The 25,942-nt window shown below is 37.6% G+C and overlaps 1 protein-coding gene across 1 annotated transcript in view; it reads right to left on the bottom strand.

The window, feature by feature from the left end:
• Nucleotides 1-25,942, bottom strand: part of DMXL2 (Dmx like 2) — a 172,064-nt gene that overhangs the window by 134,298 nt on the left and 11,824 nt on the right. The window contains exons 2-3 of the mRNA XM_052647404.1: nt 3,525-3,650; nt 1,009-1,080 (exon numbers count right to left, since the gene is read on the bottom strand). Coding sequence (XP_052503364.1) covers nt 1,009-1,080; nt 3,525-3,650 — 198 coding nt within the window. The remainder of the gene's footprint in view (nt 1-1,008; nt 1,081-3,524; nt 3,651-25,942) is intronic.

Genomic DNA, 25,942 nt, shown 5'->3' with positions numbered 1-25,942 from the left:
TATCTCAGATGGTGAAGTCCCAATGCATATAGTAATTTTAAATTTTTTAAAGCATTCTACCCATATTGGATTTTCTGAGTATTAAATAACATAAAATATAATTCAATGCCCAAAGAGTAGAAGTAATGTTCCAGATACCGTTCTAAGTACTTGAGAGGCATCAGTGAGCTAAAGTAACAAAGCTCCCTACCCTCATGGAGCTTACATTACTTACTAAATGGTAATCTATAAATAAATAAACAAGGTTAAGTGCTATGGAAAAAAAGTTAAAAACAGAAGGACAGGCAGGTTAGAATGAAGGTGGGAGAAGCAAGTGGCAATTCTGACAGTCAACTCACATCCCACTGAAAAGGTACCACTGAACAAAAACTTAAAGGGCCTGTAAGAGCTGGCCCTGGAGCTATCTAGAGAAAGAGGGACATTCCAGACAAAAGAACAACCAATGTAAAGGCCCTAAGATGGGAGGGCAACTATCCATACAGTGAAAATGCCACTATGGCTGGAGTGACCAGAGAGGACAAAAATAGGAGATGAGCTCTGAGAGGTAATAAATGGGAACAGTTGCGGGGGCAAGACGAGGGGTGGAGGAAGAACTGTGGTCCATTCTAAGAATTTCTGGCTTTAAATGTGAGAAATATGAAGCCATAAAAGAGTTTTTAGCAGAAAAGTGTCATGATCTACTCTGCTAAGAGAAGAGGCAAGGGATATAGATATTAGACAAGAGACTAATCTAGTTATCTAGATAAGAAATAATAAATAAGAGTTCAACTAGGGTAGATTCCAATTAACAAGGCAATCTCAATTAGGAATACTCTAGAAAACTGAGTTTCTAAAAGGCCTAGGGATATATTTCCAGTGAACGTAAAAGATCTTACCATAAATCACCAGACTAACTTCACACTGATATTCCAGCCCACCTTCAGCACCTGCTCCTAAGGAGCTCTTTACTGCTGTCAACTGGATTCCAAACTCAATTATAAAATTTTTCTACTACCATTTAATACTTACACAATTTCTCTTATGAGAATTTATGCCCAAGGGTTCAAAAATACAAACAGCATTACCATATGAAGCTGCAATCTAAAAGAGAATAAACAAAGCATTAATATTTAAGGAAAAAAGAAAACAAAAATAACTTCCTTTTTACAATAATGTGTAAACTGATTGCATGCAATCTGAATACAGTATTCATGGTTTATTCTTTTCCATAAATATAACTGGAAAAGTCCTGGACTTAAGAATCTCTTCTCTGTTCAAAAATTCAGCAGGCTTTATTTCACGTATCAAATATAAGGCTGACCTATTCAAAGAAATCATCTTTTCCTATAAAAATTTCATTTTTAAATACAGAAATAAATTTTACTAACAAAGTAAAATTTACTTACAGTCCAGTGAAAATACTATTAAAACCATGAGAAGTAGAAAAAGACATCAAAGAGCAACAGGTATTAAAAATATATCAAAAAAATGACATGAACTATACCATCAAACAAAGAAACAAAAACTACCAATTGGGAACACCATGGAGAAGAAGGAATAGAAAAAAGGGACTGGCGAGAAACCAGAGAGACATTCTGCAACTCGAGGATAAACAACTGATGCGGACATCTCCAATGAACTTAAGCCAAGGGTCTGGGGGCCAAGAGGACTTTGTTCCAGGTCACACACCTAAGAAGACACACAAATTCCTCTTTCCCTAGGAGCTATCAGTGCCTATTCTCTAGTAATTCCTTGAAAGCCAGTTCCCAGTTTATCCTCCTATTGGCAAGAGAGAATCAATTGCAGGGAACAGACCAGAAACCCTCTCTTCTCACACCTCTGGGTCTATGAGTTAACCTATAAAGCTAAATTAGGCATTGGTTTTTAAGATCAACCAAAAAGATCCACTCTGATTTCAGGGCACTCTAATGCAAAAAAAAAAAGTTATTTTAATTGTTATTCAATATCTAACACTCTTTTCAAGAAAAAGCTTTCCCTCCACAATGGTAGGAGGACAGCTACTTAAAATGCCTGGCTAAGGTAACACTCAGGTGAAAGTGTTATGAATGACCACATTCAACATGTAGATGAATGAATGAACAAATGGTTATCATGGCTTGATACAAAGTCCTAAATTGAGAGTAATCATCACAAGGACTGGGGATAAAGAAAATTTTAAAAGATGGCAATAAAAGACAATGAATCAGGGATGTCCCAACTTGGTCTTCTTTACCTCCAACCAGGTTAGAAAAAGTAAAATCACACTTATGAAAACCAAGGTCTTCTATATTAAAAACAAAACAAAACAAAACAAAACTTTGCTCCCAGACAACCTGCTTATTCTTATTATCACCAGCACATAAATAACTTTTTAAAACGCATCTCTGACAACTATCATAACAGCTCTAGGCAGGTTTAAAGTTACCACACTTGGCATAGGGAGATAAGCAATGAAAAATTAATGAGAAATCTGACACTGAGTGTTTTCTAAAAAGTAAATAATACTTAAGGAGAACAAATAGGGAAAAAAAATCAGAAAAGCAAGAAACAAGTATCAGAAAACACCAGGAAATTCAGTGTTTTATACTATGTCAGTTTTTTTTTTATACTGGATTGTCATATTATTCATACAAATATTAAAGCTTGATACAAACAGGAAGGTAGGACGATGTGGTACCCAGCAGGTGGGCAGGGGTAGAAATGGTATAATAACTGTAATTTATTGTTTGGCATAAATTTACATTACTATGTAGCACCATAAATATTCTGATTAAACATATATTTCATAAAATTTGTTATTACTCAGTAAATACAAATTTCTAGAACACTAAAACTATTACAGGAAAAATATCATTCTTATATTCTCATAGAAACATTTAACTCTGCTACACAACACTGGCCTTAAAGAACTGCTAAAATATACAGCATAAATGCTATATTTACTTCACATATAATCAAAATTTGAGGTATATCATGTTTGAAATTTGGGGGGAGAGCAACAAATGATGAAATTTGAATAATTTTAAAATAAATTCTCTGTTCAACATCTGAATGTATGAGCTTTAATATTCAAATAACAAATAGTTTCATTAAATTAACAGAAACTTTACAAAGAGTCAGTTATATGACAAATTTTATACTAGATGTTAACAACTTGCTACATTTCTTGATAAAAATCTGACATTATTATAATTTGAGAGAGATAAGGTATGCTAGGTATAGAAGATAAAAGTTTACTTTCCTGCTTCTGGCATAATAGCTGCCAGAATTATCACCTGGCAGAATATCAATAGGTACAGGAATGTGAAGCCTGCAGATCTTTTAAGACAGTATATACAGGAAGAACAATTATCACTTATCAGCTTAACAGTTGTTCCTAATTTGTATACAACCTATCATTACCCTTTGCTACTAATAGCCACCTAAGCAAGGTATACTAATAATTAGAAAATGTAGGCAAGCCTTGTATAGAAGCATAAGAATATTCTCTGAGATAGTTAAATATATTAAAAGATGATATTTAATAAAGTAAATAAATCCCTTACTCTTCCATGTTGGTTAGAACACTCCACACAGCTGACTTGGATGTTTCCATGCTTAGCACCAGGGATGATCTGCACACATTCAAAGTCACTTGCCAAAATAACAATATCACAGCCTGATCCATACGCCTAAAAACAAAAGTTTTATATTATGTAAAATATGTAACTTGTGAATTATTATTAGTTTATCTTCATTTTTGTTGCTATTGCAAAGGATACTATGATATATCTTACAAATATAGTTAACGTAATATTAAAAATATCAATTTCCAAATCAGAACATTAAAAGTCACACCAAAGGCATGACACACCATACATTATCATTCAATAACTGCTAACTAACAGGAAAAAAGGTTCTTCCAGGTCTTAAACATTACAGCCTCCATACCTCATTAATCCTTTTGTTTGGAATTTCTCTCTGATGCTCATCTCAGAGATGAAATGAGACCCTAAAAAATAAAACCTTCATCTGAGAGTAATAAGGCATTGAAGGCTGCAGTTGTGTTCCCAGGGTTCAAACCAGGCTTCAGGAAGATCAAGATAGAAATCAGATGCATTTTCCAACACAATTCCACGTGGCTTAAAGAGCTAGTTAAAGAGACATGAACCCCTGAGGCAGAATTACATGTACTACAGGCAAACACTAACCAAACTCAACTGCCTAAATAAATCCATGATGAAGCCTGCTTGCCCCCTCCCCTCAAGCATAGATAAAGAGAGGCACAGAGAGAGAGACACACACAGACAGGGAGGAAACCAATTCAAAGTGGCCACACACACACATTTAAGCAAAATAAAAAACAAACTAATATATAAAATGTGACAAATATTTGCTATGGAAAACAAAGCACAAAGTCAAGTTCCTGGAAAATTCCCTTGTTCAACAGAACTATACTGAGCAAAACCACATTATTTCTTCCTATTGCCACACTTCTTGGTGTGTGCTATTCCTGTTTTGCAACTTTGTGAATTTTATGATGACACAAAGGGCAGAGGATGGGGACATTTTTTTGTTCCCAACTCAACTTACAAGTAAATATTCAAAACACCTAGCAAGATAATTCTCAAATTTAAAAGCACCATAAATATAAGGTTTATGAGGTGTTTCCCCCCCACTATTTCTACAGCCTTAAGCAATATGGTCACATCCTGCAAAATATAGATATCCAGTAGCCACGGCTGATAGCTGTTAACGCCTAAGCCAGTGAGGTCCACATACAGCTGTTAATGAAAGAGGGAACTGAAGGTAAAGACCAGAGAGAAAGACAGACACTATTTCTACCTGTTACCAAAACTTCCAATGTTACCAAAACCACCTAGGGAACTTGTTAAACATACAAATTGCTTGGTCCCACCTAAGACTTCTCTAACTACTATAAACTATCTTCAACTCCTGTGTTTATGTGTACCAAAAAGTTTCCCAAATGGAAAAACAAAAACAGAATTTTAAGCACAGGAAATATGGGGGAAAAAATCACTCACAGGAGGAAATAATTACTTATACTCTCCCAGACAAGGCAGATTTGCCACACTATACATTCGAGAAAGCTAAACTGATTGGTAATAGTACAGGCAGAAAAGTCTTTACACTTACGTTATTAAAATAACAAAAATAATCTTACCCTTAAACATTTCACAACTTCCAAAGTGCTTTACAGCATCACCTCAGCAAAGCAGACTGATGGTAAGAGCAAACCTTGACAGAGACTGGAATCACCACAGGCAGGGTTTTCAATGTTTGTTTTGCAGTACTACGTGATCTTAAGCAAGTTACCAAAGTTCTCTGAGCTTTTCCTTGTGGTAAAATGGAAGAAACAGTACTTACCTCATAGGATAATAGAATTAAAGTAGAAACTCTATCTACAGTGCTTAGCACACATCACTCATTAAAGAAACAAAACAGTGCACGATGTCCCAAGTTTGGGCTAGCAACTGGGAATACAAAAACCCAAGATGTGGTCCCAGTGAGTCTAACAGGGAGATCACCTAGTGAATCACCAATCACAGTTAAAGGATGAACTGCCACAACAGAGAGAGATGTGTTAAAGTTACTCGCAGAAAACAAAAGGCATTCAATAAACATTAGGTCACTCCCTCTTTCACCTTTGCAACAAACCTGAAAGGAAGAGACTATCATTATATAAATAAAGATTCAAGTTCATTTATTTTCCCAAAATTATACAGTAAGTGGAAGATATTCAAATTCAGGTCCTTATAATTCTTATGTTCTTTTCCCCTACATGACATGTCAAAGAGACATGAAATAGTTCAGATAAGTCTCCTCTGGAAGATGGGCCATCCCCAGCAACTGCTGCTCCGGACCTGGGCTCCTGCTGCTCAGTCACTGAAGAGGACTTTTACTTCTCCCTAGATGGCCGTAACTGCCTGACCTTTACTACAGGACATGTACCATGCTCCTTAGCAGTAGAGAATCTTGCCATCTTTCTGAACTGCAATAGTTCTCAAACCTGGCTGCATCAAAACCACCTAGGGAACTTGTTAAACATACAAATTGCTTGGTCCCACTAGGGAACTTGTTAAACATACAAATTGCTTGGTCCCACCTAAGACTTACTAAATGAGAATCTTCATGGGTAAAAGAATTTGGCAATATCTGTCAAAATTAAATACAACATACTCTTTGATTAGACAAGTCCTTATTTTACTATAAGCATACTTACAAAGTTTGCCAAAATATATAGAGAAGGATATTCACTGCTTCATTATTTAAAGCAGCAAAAACTGAGAATAACCATACCATCTATCAGTAGGAACCAGTATTTTGGTCATTTGATGTGAACAGCTGACTCACTGGAAAAGTCCCTAATTCTGGGAAAGACTGAGGGCAGACGGAGAAGAGGGCATCAGAGGATGAGATGATTGGACAACATCATTGAAGCAATGGACATGAGTTGAATCTGAGCAAACTCCGGGAGATGGTGAAGGACAGGGAAGCTTAGTGTGCTGCAATCCATGGGGTTGCAAAGAGAGGGACATGACTGGGCGAGTGAACAACATCATCATCAGTAGAGAAGTGGTTAAATAAATTAATGAATATCCATAGAGTAGAATACTACACCATCACTAAAAGTTTAGGGAACACTGGTCTAAAACAGAGCCAAATCCTTTATCAAACTAGTAATTAACCAACATAACAGAACAATAATGTGTGGCACTAGGCTCCTGTGGAACCACACCTGGGTAACGCCTACTATTTTATATAATATCCATGGTCATGGCTAAAATGGAACCCATGAACTACTGCACACACAGAGGTGGAAAAGTACAGAAGAAGTTGAATATTATAATTCTTTACCTTTCTCCAAAGAGTCTAAAGTGCACATAACCCCCAAGTATGGAAGGACAGAGGACTCATCAGTCACTACTGAGTTACATGCATTCTAATTACATGAAGGCTCACAAGATTTTATATACATGTGTGTTTATCTGGTTGCTACTATACTGAAAGGTCCATCAGAGCAAGGATCAGGTTCTTGCTTACCACGGTAGTCCCAGCACCGAGCACATAAGCAGCCCTCAATAGATACAGATACCTGTATAACAAATAAATGATTCAAAATCATCCTAATTTCTGGGTCCAGATGTCTATGTACCTGGAAACTTGGTTAAAGAATATGGAGTTCAGACAGTTAATATAAACTAATAATTTGGCCAAGTTTATGATGGTAGCTATACAAAGAGATCTTGGCTCATCTTCCAATCTAATAGCATCATGGATTTAGAAGACCCACCAGAAGGGAATCTATCAAAGCCTTCCTTAATTATTTACCATCTGTTGAATACCCTCTATGATCTGGCAGTCTGCTAGGGGCTTTATGAACATTATATCTTCACAGGCCCCCTTTCAAAGATGGAGAAACCAAGGCCCCGAAAGGATAAGTGACTCTCCCAAGTTCACAGTGAGGATTCATTTGTGTCATAATAAAGCTCCTTCTCTTTCCACTGCATCACCCCAACTCTCTGCCATTAAGATGTCTTAAAGGCCTATGTACATCTTTGTGAAAAGTGAAAGTTACTCAGTCGTGTCTGACTCTTTGCAAGCCCATGGACTGTATAGAATTCTCCAGTCCAGAATACCAGAGTAGTAGCCTTTCCCTTCTCCAGGGGATCTTCCCAATCCAGGGATTGAACCCAGGTCTCCTGCATTGCAGGCAGATTCTTTACCAGCTGAGCCACAAGGGATTGCAATCCCAAGTATAATTTCCCACAGCACCTATCTTAGACCAGCAACTAAGAAGGTTTATACAAAATCTATAATTACTCAAGAGATTTCCACTCTTTCAATTTTAGATCAAATGCAATTTTTTTCCATTTTTCTTTATCAGAATTCAGTTTTACCAGAGGAAGAATTTAGAGTGCAGGAAGAAAAGCAAGTACTCACTGGGACTACAAGCAAATACTAACACAACTCCAGACAGTACAGGATGTGGGCTCCTTTGTACTAGGTAAATAAATCTCTCTGACTTGGCCAAACATAAACTAGCTACTCCACATGTGGTAGAAAGGTCACAGGATCATTACAGGGAAGCAGGAAAATGGGCACTAAGCCCTTTCTCGAACAAATGGAATCCCTTAACTAACTTCATCTTCCCTCGGGTTCCTGGGAGAACCATCCCTATGCCACAGCACCATATACCAGTATGTATAACAGTATGGTCTACACAATATTTTATCCCTAAGTCAAGGATATGATTTGTCCAGACACAAAGATGAAGTCAAAGAAAAGAGGAAGTCTTAAAAAGCATCTTTTCCTTCTATTCATGTGGGAGTTTCTTTTATGGAAGGACTAAACTGTCCTTATGATGATAAAGATAACTACTGTAACTAAGAGATAATTGTGTAGCACAAGTTCTTACGGCAATGACATGCTCTAAAAATATCAACCCTCACTTCTTTTAACCTTACTTTTGGAGACCAAATCCATCCTATGAGGAAAGAGAAAAGTAGTCTCCTCTCTGAGCACCGAAACTAACTTTCCAACCTGGCTGAACTTTTCAACCTGAGTCTAATGTGTGTGAGTCAGTCATAGTTGATCTGGAGAGGTCTCTGAAATCCTGCAAATAATATTTAAAGTCAAGTGAATATGCTGATTTTCCTGGGGTCCATAAATCTCCTTTGTCTTAAAGAATCTCTTCCTTAGACAAAGTGTTATATTACCACAAAATTATTGCATGGAAGCTAAAAACTTGTGTATTTGTTATTACCAAGATTCTATGTTTTTAGTTGTGATGCCCAAAATTTCATTAGGAGTCCTGTCAATTAGTTGAGGCTGAAAAACAAAGTGACTCTCTTCTACTTTATTAAAATGTTACACATGAAAAAGATGTAAGTCTCATTTTCTAATGCCATAAAGTTCTCTGAATTAACACACTATCATGATCATAATATACTGCTGCTTCCTTGAGAGGGTTCAGTGTCCTTCTCAACAATGATTAAGTATATCTGAATAGGCATAACAGAGTCTTCTCTAACCTCAGTGTTACAGACACTAATCATTGTGACTATATTATTTTTTTTAATGCAAATAACTAATATTCATAACACAAACACAGTTCTAATTTCTCAGATTTCCCTTCAGTCTTAGCTAAATTAAACTGTAAAGAAATGGGATCTTAGCTGCCTGACCAGGGGTTGAATGAATCCAGGCCCTTAGGAGTGAAAGCACTGAGTACTAACCACTGGACCACCAGGGAAGTCCCAATTTTCTTTAAAATCTTACACAAACACGACCTTTACTAAAAGAAAACAGAGTACAAGTACATTAAACTGGCATTTTCTATGAAGCAGTTGGATGTTTTAACATCCTGGTAGTTAAATGGGCAAAGTTTAAGATCACTGACAACTGGTGACAGATGGGTCTATATTTTAAAAAGAATAGCACTGATCAATCAAGAGGCACTAAGCATGTTGAAAGGTTTCACTAATAAAGTGTTATAGTCTAATTTAACAAGAAAACTCCACAGAGTATTACTGTTAGACTACCACCTCCCCCTGAGATTTTGATTCATATAAATATAGGGCACCCATAATTAAAAGCTAGAAAAATAAATATAAGAAAAAACTGCCATTTATTGAAAGCCTGCTGGGTAACAAGTTCTATACTAGGCATTCCATATTCCTAGTCTTTCTTTCAAGATTGCAGTAAATCTACAAGTTAGTTATTAATCCCACTTTACTATAAGGAAATAGAAGTTCACACAATTTAATCAAAATTTTAAGTCACAAGACACACATACTGGCATATAAATTTGGATCTTCTTGCACTTTCATTTATACACTGGTAACAATAAGCCTTATGGACTGGCCAGCACGTATAAAAACTGAGAATTACCTTTCAACCTCAAATCTGTACTCTAAAGCTTAAAAGTAATTTGCCTCATCAGTTCAGTTCAGTTGCTCAGTCATGTCCAACTCTTTGCAACCCCATGGACTGCAGCACGCCAGGCCTCCCTGTTCATCATCAACTCTTGAAGTTTACCCAAACTCACGTCCATTGAGTTGGTGATGCCACCCAACCATCTCATCCTCTGTCCTCCCCTTCTCCTCCTGCTTTCAATCTTTCCCAGCATCAGGGTCTTTTCCAATGAGTCAGTTCTTTGCATCAGGTGGCCAGAATATTGGAGTTTCAGCTTCAACATCAGTCCTTCCAATGAATATTCAGGACTGATCTCCTTTAGGATGGACTGGTTGGATCTCCTTGCTGTCCAATTGACCCTCAAGAGTCTTCTCCAACACCACAGTTCAAAGGCATCAATTCTCTGGCGCTCAGCTTTCTTTACAGTCCAACTCTCACATCCATACATGACTACTGGAAAAACCATAGCTTTGACTAGATGGACCTTTGTTGGCAAAGTAATGTCACTGCTTTTCAATATGTTGTCTGCTACTGCTGCTAAGCCACATCAGTCGTGTCCAACCCTCTGCAACCCCACAGACAGCAGCCCACCAGGCTCTGCTGTCCCAGGGATTCTCCAGGCAAGAACACTGGAGTGGGTTCCCATTTCTTTCTCCAAATATGCTGTCTAGGTTGGTCATACTTCTCTTCCAAGGAGTAAGCGTCTTTTAATTTCATGGCTGCAATCACCATCTGCAGTGATTTTGGAGCCCGAAAAAATAAAGTCTGCCACTGTTTCCACTGTTTCTCCATCTATTTGCCTCACAGAGAATACTGAAGTAAAATACTACTTTTTAAAACTTCTACATCTAAAGAAATAGAATGAACTTTTTGGACATTAAATTATTAGAAATAGAGAAAGTATCCAATATTTTGCTTCTTAATTTGTTCTTAATATGCTTTCCATGTGAAAGAATTTTAAAGTTAAGTATATTATACAGCAATATTAATATGTAATGTTTATGACAACTTTCAATTATTTTGTAACTACTGGGGATTTACAGAAAATCTTTTAACCTAAATGTTGATATTCTGAGGGAGACAGTCCTGACAGTATTCATAAAAATATTTCCCAGCTAATATGATTAAACTATTAAATTGTAATTAAACTTCCAACCCTACAATATGATGGGAAGAGTACATTCCTGAGAATCTAGGGGTGCTAACACTGACTATAACAATGGAAAAATCATAGTCTCTCTGTACATGGTTCTTCAGTCAGTCAAATGAAAGACTGTGACTAGATCACTTCTGAGACTCCTTTCACCTTTAAACTGTGGTTCTGTTAAGTGTACATAAATGTGCTTCCAAATATCTTGATAAAAAGATCACGTAATCCAGTGTACAGTATCATACACAGAACCCTAGCTAAATGTTTTATACCTTATGACTCTTTCCCCTACTCAAAGCTGACAGGAGACAAGGATGGGTCCAGAATAATGACCAGTGGCTAACAGATGGAAAGGATGAGCTATGCCAAAGTCTAGTCTAAGAAATTTAAGCCAAAGAAACCAGAATCAACAAGAAGAACTGATCTGAAAAGTCATACATATTCAGGGATAAGGCAGTCATTAAGACCCATGTGCACTTTGAAATTGAAAACACCAGTTTGAGAAGCAAATGGATGAGATAACAAGAAATAAGAAAGAACTTATAAGAAAACATGCATCCAAACTCTCTAAGAAGAGGCAGTTTGATCTTACCAGTTTTTTAGTTTAAATCACTCTGAAGCTCAGCTGCCCTCCTTGATGATTCAATGTGTATACAGAAATAAACCTTGCTTTTATTTCAGTTCCTCTGTCCCTTGCCCTGAGTGAAACCTCAACTGGTACAAAGACGGGACATGCAGAGCAGGGCTTCAGGGAAAATGTGGAATTGTCCATGATATTGCAGCAGTAGCCATGAGGATATGCTAGGATAGAAAGCTAGCAAAAAAATGTGATCCCTTGGAACCCAGAATATGTATCTGGAGAAAGGCTTTGGAGCACTAAATAGCCAAGCACACTTTTTTCACCTTTGAAGAATAAACAGCAAAAACCAATGAGCAAGAATATGGTACACCTCTTACTCTCACACATCATTGCAGTATAAAAACATGTGACTTTTCTGGAAAACAATTTGGTAATATGAATTAAGAGACTCTAAAGAGATCTAAGTACTTAGATTCTATTTCTAGGACTCTATCCTGAAGGACATTCAGACATGCAAACAAACATTACAACTAGTACCAAGATGTTTACTGTAGTATTATTTAAAGTAAAAAAAAAAAAAAAATGGGCTCTGCGATGACCTACAGGAGTCGGGTGGAACAGGGAGGTGGGAAGGAGGCTCAGGAGGGACGGGACATACGCATCCATATAGCTGATTCACGTTGCTGTGCATCAGAAACTAACAACACTGTAAAACAATTATATTACAATAAAGAATTTCACACAAAAAAAATTTTTAATGGAAATCTAAACATCCCATGAAATTAAAAGATGCTTACTCCTTGGAAGAAAAGTTATGACCAACCTAGATAGCATATTCAAAAGCAGAGACATTACTTTGCCGACTAAGGTCCATCTAGTCAAGGCTATGGTTTTTCCAGTAGTCATGTATGGATGTCAGAGTTGGACTGTGAAAAAAGCTGAGCGTCGAAGAATTGATGCTTTTGAGCTGTGGTGTTGGAGAAGACTCTTGAGAGTCCCTTGGACTGCAAGGAGATCCAACCAGCCCATTCTGAAGGAGATCAGCCCTGGGATTTCTTTGGAAGGAATGATGCTAAAGCTGAAGCTCCAGTACTTTGGCCACCTCATGTGAAGAGTTGACTCACTGGAAAAGACTCTGATGCTGGGAGGGATTGGGGGCAGGAGGAGAAGGGGATGACTGAGGATGAGATGGCTGGATGGCATCACGGACTCGATGGAGGTGAGTCTGAGTGAACTCCGGGAGATGGTGATGGACAGGGAGGCCTGGCGTGCTGCGATTCATGGGGTCGCAAAGAGTCGGACACGACAGAGCGACTGAACTGAACTGAACTGAAACATCCCATAACAGAAAAATTATGCTTTATCATGTCAAGTGTATTGTCTACCGTACTCACAGACCTTTCAAAGTGAAACTGCCCCACCCACAGTCCTTCTGAGAGGGCAGCCGTGACAGCCGTGACAGCACTCACTGCATACAGCTGCTTGGACCAACCAGGGTTTGACACTGATTCTGAAGACCAAGAATTTAATACTAAAAATTATATTCCGGCAGGCAATCCATGATGTGGCCTGGCTTAAAAAGGTGACCTGGGTCAGATTCCAATTTCCAGATATTCAAGGAAATACTAAGAAATGTAGCAGGCAGTAAAGCCAACAGGACTTTGTACACAAACACCAGGGCAGTCCCTGGGATCCTCATGTAAGCCAGGTTTAATGGAGCCCACAGAGAGAGAGACTGAGGAATTATGAGAGCCACAGAGCCCCACAGAGACAAAGGAACCAGGCTCCAGAGAGAACCAGCTTCCTGATTTCCGAGGCCCAGCTGTACCATGTACACCCTGTGTTACAAGATTCTTGGAAGAGTTTTCTTGTTGACTGAAAAAAAATAAAATACACAACCTAAAAGTTCAGAATTATATTTTATTTGATGGACTTTCTGAGGACCTCAAGGCTGGGAGGCAGCCTCTCAGATAGCTCTGAGGGACTGCTCTGAAGTAGTAAGGGAGAAATTAGGATATATAGGAGTTTTGTAACAAAGACCAGGTAGTCAGAACATTGAAAGATCACTGTTAACTAAAGAAAACAAGACATCGCAAGTTAATGAATTGAGCACTTTTCCATGTACGGGAAAATGAAAGAGTTGGCTCAATGAAAGCATAGCTTGATATGCACCTTAGCTACCTAGGACCAGTCTCCCTCTCTTTCCCATCCTGAGTACCCTGGCGGTTCACCTCTAGGGGTGGCTGCAGTGGCTGAGGATTGGCTGCAGGCAGCCCAGTCATCTCTGCCCTGTGTTCCAAGCTGCAACACCCTTTGTTTACTGACATGGCAGGCAACAGTTTTCATTCAGTCAGTCTGTCTTCTACTCTTCCATATCCTTACAATTCCCCATTACCTAGGTAATTTGTATCTTGACTTGTTCCATATAACTCTGAACAAGTATTTACAGCAAGATGACTGTTGGGGATTCAAGTCAACAAATGTCTACTGAGCAGTTAGTGTGGACCAGGCACTCAGGGCATAACGTGATAGGAAACAGGCAGGGTCTCTCTATCATATGAAGTTTACATTTTGCCAGGGAAAGGGAGAGGAGGATGATAAGTTTTTGTTTTTATATTTCTTAATTTACAAAGAAGGCTTCAGATTCTCATTAAAAATCTTGGACAAAAAAAAAAAATACATCTGTATTCACTTACTCAGAAAACTCCACTAAGCCAATTTTTTTTAAACGTAGAGGTTTACATAAAACAAATAGACATCACAAAGAATAAACTTAAAATGAACATGTGTGTAACCATCACTTAAAAAAGACAGTATTTCCAGCAGTCCAAAAGACCACATGTCCCTTCAAAAGTACACTTCTCTCCTGCAAGCAGAGTAGCATTACCCTGACTTTTTTGGGAAACCACTCCCTTGCTTTGCTCTATAGTTTTTCTACTTGTGCATGCATGTCTAAATAATTTGGTTTAGTTTTGCCAGTTCTCGGAACTTTGTGTGTATGAAAGCATAATGCATATATTCTTTTATCTTGCTCTCTTCAGGAATATTTAGTCAGAGGTAAATCATGATACATGTAGCTGTGATTCATTCACTTTCATTACTTACTAATATTACCTTTTATGTACCACAATGTATCCATTCTAAGTCCCTGAACAGCTTGCATATTAAAAACCATGCTGCTCTAAAAAACAAATAAACCAGAATGCTGCTCTGAACATTCTTGTAGCAATATACTGCATATCAAATGTTTTTCTCTAGAATATATATACAGAGGAGGAACTGATTGATAGATTATAGAGTATATGTATCTTAGATTTTGGTATATAATGATAAAACATTTTCCAAAGTGGCTGTATGAAATAATATTCTCACTATCAAAGTATAAGAATTTCCATTTCTGGATATTCTTGCCATCACCAGACACGTCAAATTAATCTTTTGCAAATGTGGTAGGTATGCAATGGTATTTCACGATGTCAACTTGCATTTCTGATTACTATGGAGGAAAATTCCCTTTTCGTATGCTTGTAATTCATCTAGATTTTCTCTTTTTTGTGAAATACCTGGTCAAGACTTTTATCTACTTCCTAAAAAGTTCTCGGTTCTTTTCTTATTGATTTGTAGGTATTTTATATTCTGGATACTAAACCTTTGTTAAATATATGTGATGCAATTATCTTTTCCAAATCCATGGGCTACATTTTCAGATCCTCATAATTAGATTCCAGTTATGCATTTTGGGCAGAAACAGCATAGAAATGTGGCCACTTTCTCACAGCATTTTACTAAGAAGCACATTCACCTATCTGTTCCATCTCTGGTGATGTTAACTTCGATCAGTTGATAAAGGCGGTATCTGCAAAGTTTCTCCCCTATAAAAGTATTAATTTTCCTTTGTAATTAATAAGTATCTTGCAGGAAGATATTCCTGCAAGCATCCCTTTGATAATTCTTACCTAGTCAGTTATTACTATTAAATATGATGGCTGTCTAATGGTAATTTTCTAATTCCATCATTGCATTGTTTATTAGTTGACTTTCTTCTATAAGGAAGAGTTTTCTTTTTTTTTGGCTGAACAGCTTATTGGATTTTAGTTCCCTGACTAGACATCGAACCTAGGCACTTGGCAGTGACAGCATGGAGTCTTAACTATTGAATTGCCAGGGAATTCTTTTTTTTTTTTTTTAATTGAAGCACAGTTAAAGTGTAGCTGATTTACAACACTGTGTTAGTTTCTGGTGTACAGCAAAGTGATTCAGTTATACATACATATATTCTTCTTCATATTCCTTCCCACTAAAGCTTATTACAAGATACTGAATATAGTTATCTGTGCTATACAGCAGGAAATTGCTATTTACCTGTTTCATATATAGTAATGTGTATACGTTATTTCCAAATTCCTCATTTATCCCTTCCCTTTGAGTTTTCTTCATGATTTTTGCCCTTTTTATATTAAAGATCATGGATTCTTACCTCATTCAAAGGGTGATAATCTACTACCATCACCTATTTTCATATTCCAGTTGTCCCAGACTTGCCCAGTAGGAATTCTTCAAGCTAGCCCGGCGTTCTTTTGACATATTCTCGCCATTCTTTGAACAATTCCTTACTTTTTGGCATAAGAGATTCCAGGTTCCATCTAGGCTTATCATCCAACCTAGAATCAGATGTTTCTCCAATGCTGTTTCCTTTTAGTGGAAAATGGCATTTAGAAACCAAGATCTTGATGCCAGTCATTTCTGCTACTGGAGTACCAGCTGCATCCAGGCCCCTCTCAGCTGACAGACTAGGAAACAGATATGTCTGTGTGTGCACATGCTTACATTCATAAACACATGTGTGTATGTATGTGGACACCAACATACATCTTCAACTCTCACTGAAAGGTTTAGAAGCGATGACATCCAGGACACACACACATTCCCACCATATCTATATGTCTCTATACCTATACATCATTGCTCTCTCCCTCTCTTGCTCTTTAAATATATATAAATATATACACAAATTTATACATTATAAACACATAACATATACATATATGGATATACACATATATATATGAGGTCCCACTGACACCTCTAATTGGATTATATCCACCACAGGTTTCATTTTAGCCTTCCTACATTACATATTTTTAACTCCCTTCTTCAATAATGAGAAATCTGGTTCATATCAAAAAATAAATTTATTTATATACAACTATGGTATATTTGGTGTTTTGTTTAAGAAATACTTTGAAGCCTGAAGGTCATGAATAAATATAGAAAATAAAGCTTTCTAAAAGCTTTATTGTTCTGTCTTTCAGACTAGATCTGTAACCTACCAGATGAGGTGTACGGGGTGAGATAGAGGCCAAGTCTCTTTTTTTTCTTATATAAATAAGAAAATGTCCCAGTATTACTAAGACAATCAATCATTCTATACTATTGTACTATGTCATCTTTGACATAAACCAAGCATCAATTGGGAATTCCCTGGTGGTCCAGTGGTTAAGACTGAGCTTCCAATGCATGGGGGCACAGGTTTGATTCCCAACAGGGGAACTAAGATCCCACATGTCGCACAGCATGGTCCAAAAGAAGAAAAAAAAAGCGTCAAGGAATGTATGAGTCTGTTTCTGGCGCTCTGTTTTGTTACTGTGGTATATTTTTAGGCCACCAACACCACACTACCTTAATGACTACAACTTTATAAATCTTGGGCTGGCAGAAGTCCTCTCATCTTAAGAAAGACTTTCCTATTCTCGGCCCTATCTATTTTCATCAAATTTAGAATCATTCCATCACATCTCACAAATCCTCTTAAATTTTTGGCTGGGAATACATCAAACTTATAAATAAGCTTGGAAATAATTGATACCTTTACAGTACTGATTCTCCCAGTCCATACATATGGTATCTACGTCCTGTTGTTGAGGTTTCTCAATAAAGTCTTATTAAATTCTGCCCACAGAAGTCTTCTACATGTATTATTAGATTTATTGCTGATCCTTGATATTTTCTGATGATATGAAAAATAGTATCATAGTTTCAGGTCCAAGTAAGGATGACAGTATGTCTCTGCCACTGAATGCAGCTATTAAAACATGGATAAAATGCATGGAATAAATATCTTAAAACTGAAAAGTAAATGATAACAGGTGAAGTAGCAAAGAACAAAATTTGAAATTTACTGTACTAGCAGAGAGTTTAAAGTTAGGATGATGACACTGGAGCCTATTATACAGAGCGAAGTAAGCCAGAAAGAAAAACACCAATACAGTATACTAACGCATATATATGGAATGTAGAAAGATGGTAAGATGTATGCGAGACAGCAAAAGAGACAGAGATGTATAGAATAGTCTTTTGGACTCTGCGGGAGAGGGCGAGGGTGGGATGATTTGGGAGAATGGCATTGAAACATGTATAATATCATATGTGAAATGAATCACCAGTCCAGGTTCGATGCAGGATGCTCAGGGCTGGTGCACTGGGATGACCCAGAGGGATGGTACAGGGAGGGAGGAGGGAGGGGGGTTCAGGATGGGGAACCCGTGTACACCCATGGCAGATTCATGTTGATGTATGGCAAAACCAATACAATATTGTAAAGTGATTAGCCTCCAATGAAAATAAATAAATTTATATTTTAAAAAATAATTAATAAAAAATAAAGTTAGGATGAAACCAGAACACATGAGAAAAAGAGCTCCAGGAGCAGCAACTTACTTTGGGCTCAAGAAGTAGGAAAAGAGACTCTCAATTTTCCAAAAGAGGGAGAGAAAATTCCCCATTTTCTCCATTTTCTCATATGTCATCCCCAAGCAATCTCAGAGCTCCAACAGGAGGAGCTATAATCCCACAAGACTCCGGGAAATCCCTGGTACTTTCCTTTCTCTGCCCTACTGCTACCTGGCACTGAAAACAAACACAGTCACAGGAAGCACAGAGCAGGGTAAGTGAACTCTCAACTTTCCAGTCAGAGAACCACCAAGAGGAGCCCTAGCAAACCAGAAAGTATCAGAGAAATCACAAAAAGGGAAGAGCTCGGAAGAACAATCCAATGCTTATTTTTATAAATTTCTGAGCTCATCCTTGGGCAGCACATGCACAGATCATACCTAAAACAGCAGAATAAACACCTTGGGGATCTGAACTACAGGCAAGACCACTGCCCAGGTCTTACTGTATACTGGCCACTTGCTGCATATACACAGGTTATCTCCAAATAGCACTGCAAGGCCCTTGAAAATGGAACTCACACTGAAACTACAACCTACAGGAGGCCAGTCAGACCTTTTGGCATGAACCCAAATAAGCTGACTGCCCGCTGAATTAACATCCTCCACAGAATTTACACAAAACCTAAATACTGTGTCTCATAACACAATACTTTAAACAGCCCAGGTTCAATGCAAAATTACTGAGCATACAAACAGCTGTGAAAATCTCATATGGGAAAAGACAATCAACAGACACAGACTTTGAAATTATCACACATAGATGTTAAAGTGGCTACTATAAAAATGCTCATCAGTTCAGTCACTCAGTCGTGTCCAACTCTTTGCAACCCCATGGACTGCAGCACGCCAGGCCTCCCTGTCCATCACCATCTCCCGGAGTTCACTCAGACTCACCTCCATCGAGTCAGTGATGCCATCCAGCCATCTCATGCTCAGCCGTCCCCTTCTCCTTCTGCCCCCAATCCCTCCCAGCATCAGAGTCTTTTCCAATGAGTCAACTCTTCGCATGAGGTGACCAAAGTACCGGAGTTTCAGCTTTAGCATCATTCCTTCCAAAGAACACCCAGGGCTGATCTCCTTTAGGATTGACTGGCTGGATCTCCTTGCAGTCCAAGGGACTCTCAAGATCAATTAGAAAAAGAAGAGCAAAACAAATTCAAATTCCTGGCATGCAGTAGTCAGGAAATAATAAAGATAAAAGGAAAAATCAATGAACAGGAAATTGTTGTCCTATGACAACAGGAAAACAATATGAACAAAATAAAAATCTAGTTCTTTGAAAGGATCACGTGAGACTATTACAAACAACTATACACCAATAAAATGGACAACCTGGAAGAAATGGACAGATTTTCAGAAGAGGTCAACCTTCCAAGACTGAACCAAGAAGAAACAGAAATTATAAACAAGCCAATTACAAGCACTGCAATCAAAACAGTGACCAAAAATCTTCCCAAAAACAAAAGCTCATGGCCAGATGGCCTCACAGGTGAATTCTATCAAACATTTAAAGAGCTAATGCCTATTCTTCTGAAACTCTTTCAAAAAGTTGTAGAAGAAGAAATACTTTTAACTCATTGTACAAGGCCACCATCAACCTGATACCAAAATCAGACAAAGACATCACACACAAAAAAGAAAATTACAAGTCAATATCACTGATGAACATACATGTAAAAATCCTCAATAAAATTCTAACATACAAAATTCAGCAAGTCATTAAAAAGACCACACACTATGATCAGGCTTCCCTCATAGCTCAGTTTGTGAAGAATCCACCTGCGATGCAGGAAACCCCAGTTCAGTTCCTGGGTTGGGAGGATCAGCTGGAGAAAGGACAGGCTACCACTCCAGTATCCTTGGGCTTCCCTTGTGGCTCAGCTGGTAAAGAATCTGCCTGTAGTGTGGGAGACCTGGATTCGATCTCCGGGTTGGGAAGATCCCCTGGAGAAGGGAAAGGCTACCCACTCCAGTATTCTGGCCTGGAGAATTCCATGGACTGTATAGTCCATGGGGTTGCAGAGTCGGACACAACTGAGTGACTTTCTTCTATACTATGACCAAGTTTGGTTTATCCCTGGAATGCAAGGATTCTTCAATATAAGCAAATCAATGTGACACACCATATTAACAAACTGAAAGATAAAAACCATATGACAGTCAATAGATGCAGAAAAAGCTTTTGACAAAATTTAGCATCCATTATGATAAAAACTCTTTACAAAATGGGCAGAGAAGGAATTTACCTCAACATAATAAAGGACATATATGATAAATCCACAGCAAACATTATTCTCAATGGTGAAAAACTGAAAGCATTCCTTCTGAGATCAGGAACAAGACAAGGGTACCCATTCCTGCCACTATTATTCAATAGTTTTGGAGGTTCTAGCTATGGCAATCAGAGAAGAAAAAGAAATAAAAGGAATTCAGATGGAAAAGAAGAAGTAAAACTCGCACTGTTTGCAGATGACCTGATATCATACATAGAAAACCCTAAAGATACTACTAATCAGTGAATACAGTAAAGTCACAGAAATCAAAATCAGTACACAGAAATCACTTGCATCCTACACATTAACAACAAAAAATCAGAAAGAGAAATTAAAGACTCAATCACATTTACTACTGCACAAAAAGAATAAAATGCCTAGGAATAAATCTACCTAAAGAGACAAAAGAGCTGCATACAGAAAACTGTAAGACATGGATTAAAGATACCAAAGACAACATAAACAGATGGAGAGAGATTCCATGTTCCTGGGTTGGAAGAATCAATATTGTGATAATGGCTATACTACCAAATGCAATCTACAGATTCAATGCAATCCCTATCAAATTACCAGTGTCACTTTTCACAGAACTAGAAGCAAAAATTTCACAACTTGTATGGAAATACAAAATACAAAAGACCCCATATAGTCAAAGCAATCTTGAGAAAGAAGAATGGAGCTGGAGGAACCAACCTTCCTGACTTCCGACTATACTACAAAGCTACAATCATCAAGACAGTATGGTACTAGTATGAAAACAGAAATATAGACCAATGATACAAGATATAAAGCCAAGCAAGAAACCCACACACCTATGGGCACCTTATGTTTGACAAAGGAGGCAAGAATATACAATGGGAAGAAGACAGTCTCTTCAATAAGAAATGCTGGGAAAACTGGACAGCTACATGTAAAAGAATGAAATTAAAACACTTCCTAACACAATACACAAAGATAAAGTCAAAATGGATTAAAGACCTAAATGTAAGACAAAAATTACATAAAAGTCTTAGAGGAAAATATAGGCAGAACACTCCATGACATAAATCACAGCAAGATCCTCTATGACCCACCTCCTAGTGTAATGAAATAAAATCAAAAATAAACAAGTGGAACCTAATTAAACTTAAAAGCTTTTGCACAGCAAAGGAAATTATAAACAAGGTGAACAGAGAACCCTCAGAATAGGAGAAAATAAAAGCAAACGAAACAACTGACAAAGGATTAATTGCCAAAATATACAAGCAGCTCTTACAACTCAATACCAGAAAAACAATCAAATCCAAAAGTAGGCAAAAGACCTAAACAGACATTTCTCCAAAGACATACAGATGGCTAACAAACACATGAAAAGATGCTCAACCTCGCTCATTATTAGAGAACTGCAAATCAAAACTACAATGAGCTATCACCTCACACCCAGTCAGAATGGCCATTATCAAAAAAAGAAAGAGAAAAAATATCTACAAACAATAAATGCTGGAGAGGGTGTGGAGAAAGGGGAAACCTCTTACACTGTTGGTGGGAATGTATATTGATACAGTCACTACAAACGTTATGGAGAACAGAACATTATGTAGATTCCTTAAAAAACTAGGAATAACACTACCATATGACCCAACAATCCCACTACCGGGCATATACCCTAAGAAAACCATAACTGAAAAAGACACACATTCCCCAATGTTCACTGCAGCACTATATACAATAGCCAGGACATGGAAGCAACCCAGATGTCCATCAACAGATGACTGACTGGAAAAAGAAGCTCTGGTATATACATACAATGGACTATTACTCAGCCATAAAAATGAATGTGTTTGAGTCAGTGCTAATGAGACAGATGAACCTAGAGCCTATTATATAGAGTGAAGTAAGTCAGAAAAACAAATATCGTATTTTAATGCATATCTATGTAATCTAGAAAGACAGTACTGATGAACTTATTTGCAGGGCAGCAATGGAGATGCAGACATAGGGAACAGACTTGTGGACACAGAGCCAGGGGGACAAATGGCGAGGACAGCACGGAAACACATACACTACCGTATGGAAAACAGACGGTCAACGGAAACTCGCTGTATGATTCAGGGAACTCAGATGAGGCTCTCTGACAACCCAGGGGGATGGGGTAGGAAGAGGGAGGGAGATTCGAGGAGGAGGGGACATATGTATACCTATGTTGATTCAGGCTGAGCGCCGAAGAATTGATGCGTTTGAACTGTGGTGTTGGAGAAGACTCTTGAGAGTCCCCTGGACTGCAAGGAGATCCAACCAGTCCATTCTGAAGGAGATCAGCCCTGGGATTTCTTTAGAGGGAATGATGCTGAAGCTGAAACTCCAGGACTTTGGTCACCTCATGCGAAGAGTTGACTCATTGGAAAAGACTCTGATGCTGGTAGGGATTGGGGGCAGGAGGAGAAGGGGATGACAGAGCATGAGATGGCTGGATGGCATCACTGACTCGATGGAGGTGAGTCTGAGTGAACTCCGGGAGATGGTGATGGACAGGGAGGCCTGGTGTGCTGCCATTCATGGGGTCGCAAAGAGTCGGATACGATTGAGTGACTGAACTGAACTGATGTTAATTCATGCTGATGTATGACAGAAATTAACACAATATTGTAAAGCAATTATCCTTCAATTTAAAATAAACTATTTTTTTAAATACAGTTCTTTGAAAAAGTTCAATTAAACTTATAAACCTCTAGAAGTATACACAGAAAAGGAGAAGACACAAGTTACAAATAGCAAGAATAAAAGAAAGAATATCAGTACTAATATTGCAAACATTAAAAAGATAAGATACTGTAAACAACCCTACTGGAGAAGGAAATGGCAACCCACTGCAGTATTCTTGTCTGGAGAATCCCATGGACAGGGGAACCTTGCAGGCCACAGTCCATGGGGACACAAGAGTCGGACACGACTGAGTGACTTTCACTACTACTAAACAACTCTACACACATAAATCTATCAGTGAAATAGAAGAAAATGACTAATTCTTCCAAAATGAGAAACTACAAAAACACACCCAAGATGAATTAATTACCTTAATAGTTCTTTACCTGTTAAAGTACTTACAGAACGATATCAATTCTGCCTGATCCCTGGTATAAAATAGAAAAGGAAGAAACACTTACAAACTCATTTTACATAACCAGCATTACAATGATACCAAAACTAAACAAAAACAATATGAGGGGAAAAGACAATGGGTCAAGAATGAACATAGACGCAAAAACACTCAACAGAATATGAGCAAATCAAATCCAGTCCTATATAAAAAAGATAATACACACCATAACCAAGTGGGATTTATATCAGCAATACAAGGCTAATTCAATTTGCAAAATATCACAATGTAACTTATCACACTGACAGCTTAAAGAAAACATCACATGACCATATCAATGAAAAAAAATTGATGATATTCAAGATGTCTTCATGATAAAAACATTGAGCAAAAAAGGAACATTTTTTTCAATCCTATAATGCACATACAAAAAACAAACTCTAGGACTAACCAGTGCAGTAAGTACAATAGAGCAAATTAGATTATGTCTGACGCAGGATACAGCATGCTTGGGGCTGGTGCATGGGGATGACCCACAGAGATGTTATGGGGAGGGAGGTGGGAAGGGGGTTCATGTTTGGGAACACATGTAAGAATTAAAGATTTTAAAATTAAAAAAATAAAAAACTTAATACTAAAAAAAAAAAAAGATATTACTTAAGATAGGACTAGCAAATGGATTTAGAAAAAAACCGATTTCTGAAAACAATCAAAATACAGTAGAGATAGTTTTAGACATAGAACTAAAAGTCTAATATATGTTTAATATATTAGTCTCATGAGGGCAATGGGGCAGAGACAATATTCAATGAGCTATTAGCCGAAAAATTTCCAGATTTGATGAAACACATCAACTCATAGGTTCAAAAATCTCAAAAGTCCCAAAGAAGATTTTTAAAAAAGGAAAGAAAAAAAAAAAAGGCACACTTAGACCCAACACAGTTAAACTCCAGAAAGACAAGAAAAATCTTAGAAGCAGTTAGAGGGAAAAAAAGCAAAAATACAACTTCCAAAGGAGCAACAAGCTGGCAGCTAACTTCTCAACACAAACAGTGGAGGCCAGGAGACAAAGGAGTGACATCTTCAAAATGCTTAAAAGAAAATATTGCCATCCTCAACGTAGCAAAAATGTCTTTCAAGAATGAAACACAAAACCTAACATCAATAGAAGAGAGGAAATAATAAAAATCAGAGAGGAAATAAATAAAAGAGATTTTTTAAAAGTCAATAATACCAAGACCTGATTTTCTGAAAAGATAAACAAAAATAGACCTCTGGCCAGGCTTACCAAGAAGAAAAGAGAGAGGAGCCAAATAAACAAAATAAAAAAATGAAAGAGGAGAAACACTAACCAAAATCACAGAAATACAAAATATCATAAGAAAATATTAACAGCTAAATGCCAAAAAAAAATGTACAACCAAGAAAAAATGGACAAGTTTCTAGAAACATATAGCCTGCCAAAACTGAATCAAGAAGAAACATAATTTGAATCCTCCCAGACTTATAAAGCTACAGTAATCAAACACTGTGGTATTGGCACAGAAACAGCCATATACATCAATGAAACAAAATAGAGAGCCCAGAAATAAACTGACACACCTACTATCAATTAATCATTACAAAAGGAGGCAAGAATACATAATGGAGAAGAGTCTCTTCAGCAAATACAAAAATATTATTGTAGATTATACATTAAAAATTATTATAAGATAAATAGCTATAATTCCCTGTGCTTTACAATATATCCCTGAGGCTTACCTATTCTATTGGGTTGCCCAAAAAGTTCATTTGGGTTATGGGACAACCCAAACAAACTTTTTGGGTAGCCCAATCCCCTTTTCCTAATTTGCCCCTCCCCCCTTACCTCTCCCCTTTGGTAACCACTAGTTTATTTTCTATATCTGAGTCCACTTCTGTTTTCATTTTTGAGTATCATTTGTTTATATTATTTTTTAGATTCCACAGGTAAGTAACATCATTAAGTGTTTGTCTTTACCTGACTCACTTCACTAAACATGGGGCTTCCCAGGTGGCTCAGTGGTAAAGAATCCACCTGCCAAGCAGGAGACATAGGTTCCATCTCTGGGTCAGGAAAAATCCCCTGGAGAAGGAAATGGCAACCCATTCCAGTATTCTTGCCTGGGAAATCCTGTAAACAGAGGAGACTGGGAGGCTATAGCCCAGGGCATCACAAAAGAATGGAACACAACTAGCAACTAAACATCAACAACC

Source organism: Budorcas taxicolor, chromosome 10, assembly GCF_023091745.1.
Source record: "Budorcas taxicolor isolate Tak-1 chromosome 10, Takin1.1, whole genome shotgun sequence".
Lineage (NCBI taxonomy): Eukaryota > Metazoa > Chordata > Mammalia > Artiodactyla > Bovidae > Budorcas > Budorcas taxicolor.
The sequence above is the reverse complement of the archived record's forward strand: the minus strand, read 5'-3'. Positions and strand labels throughout refer to the sequence as shown.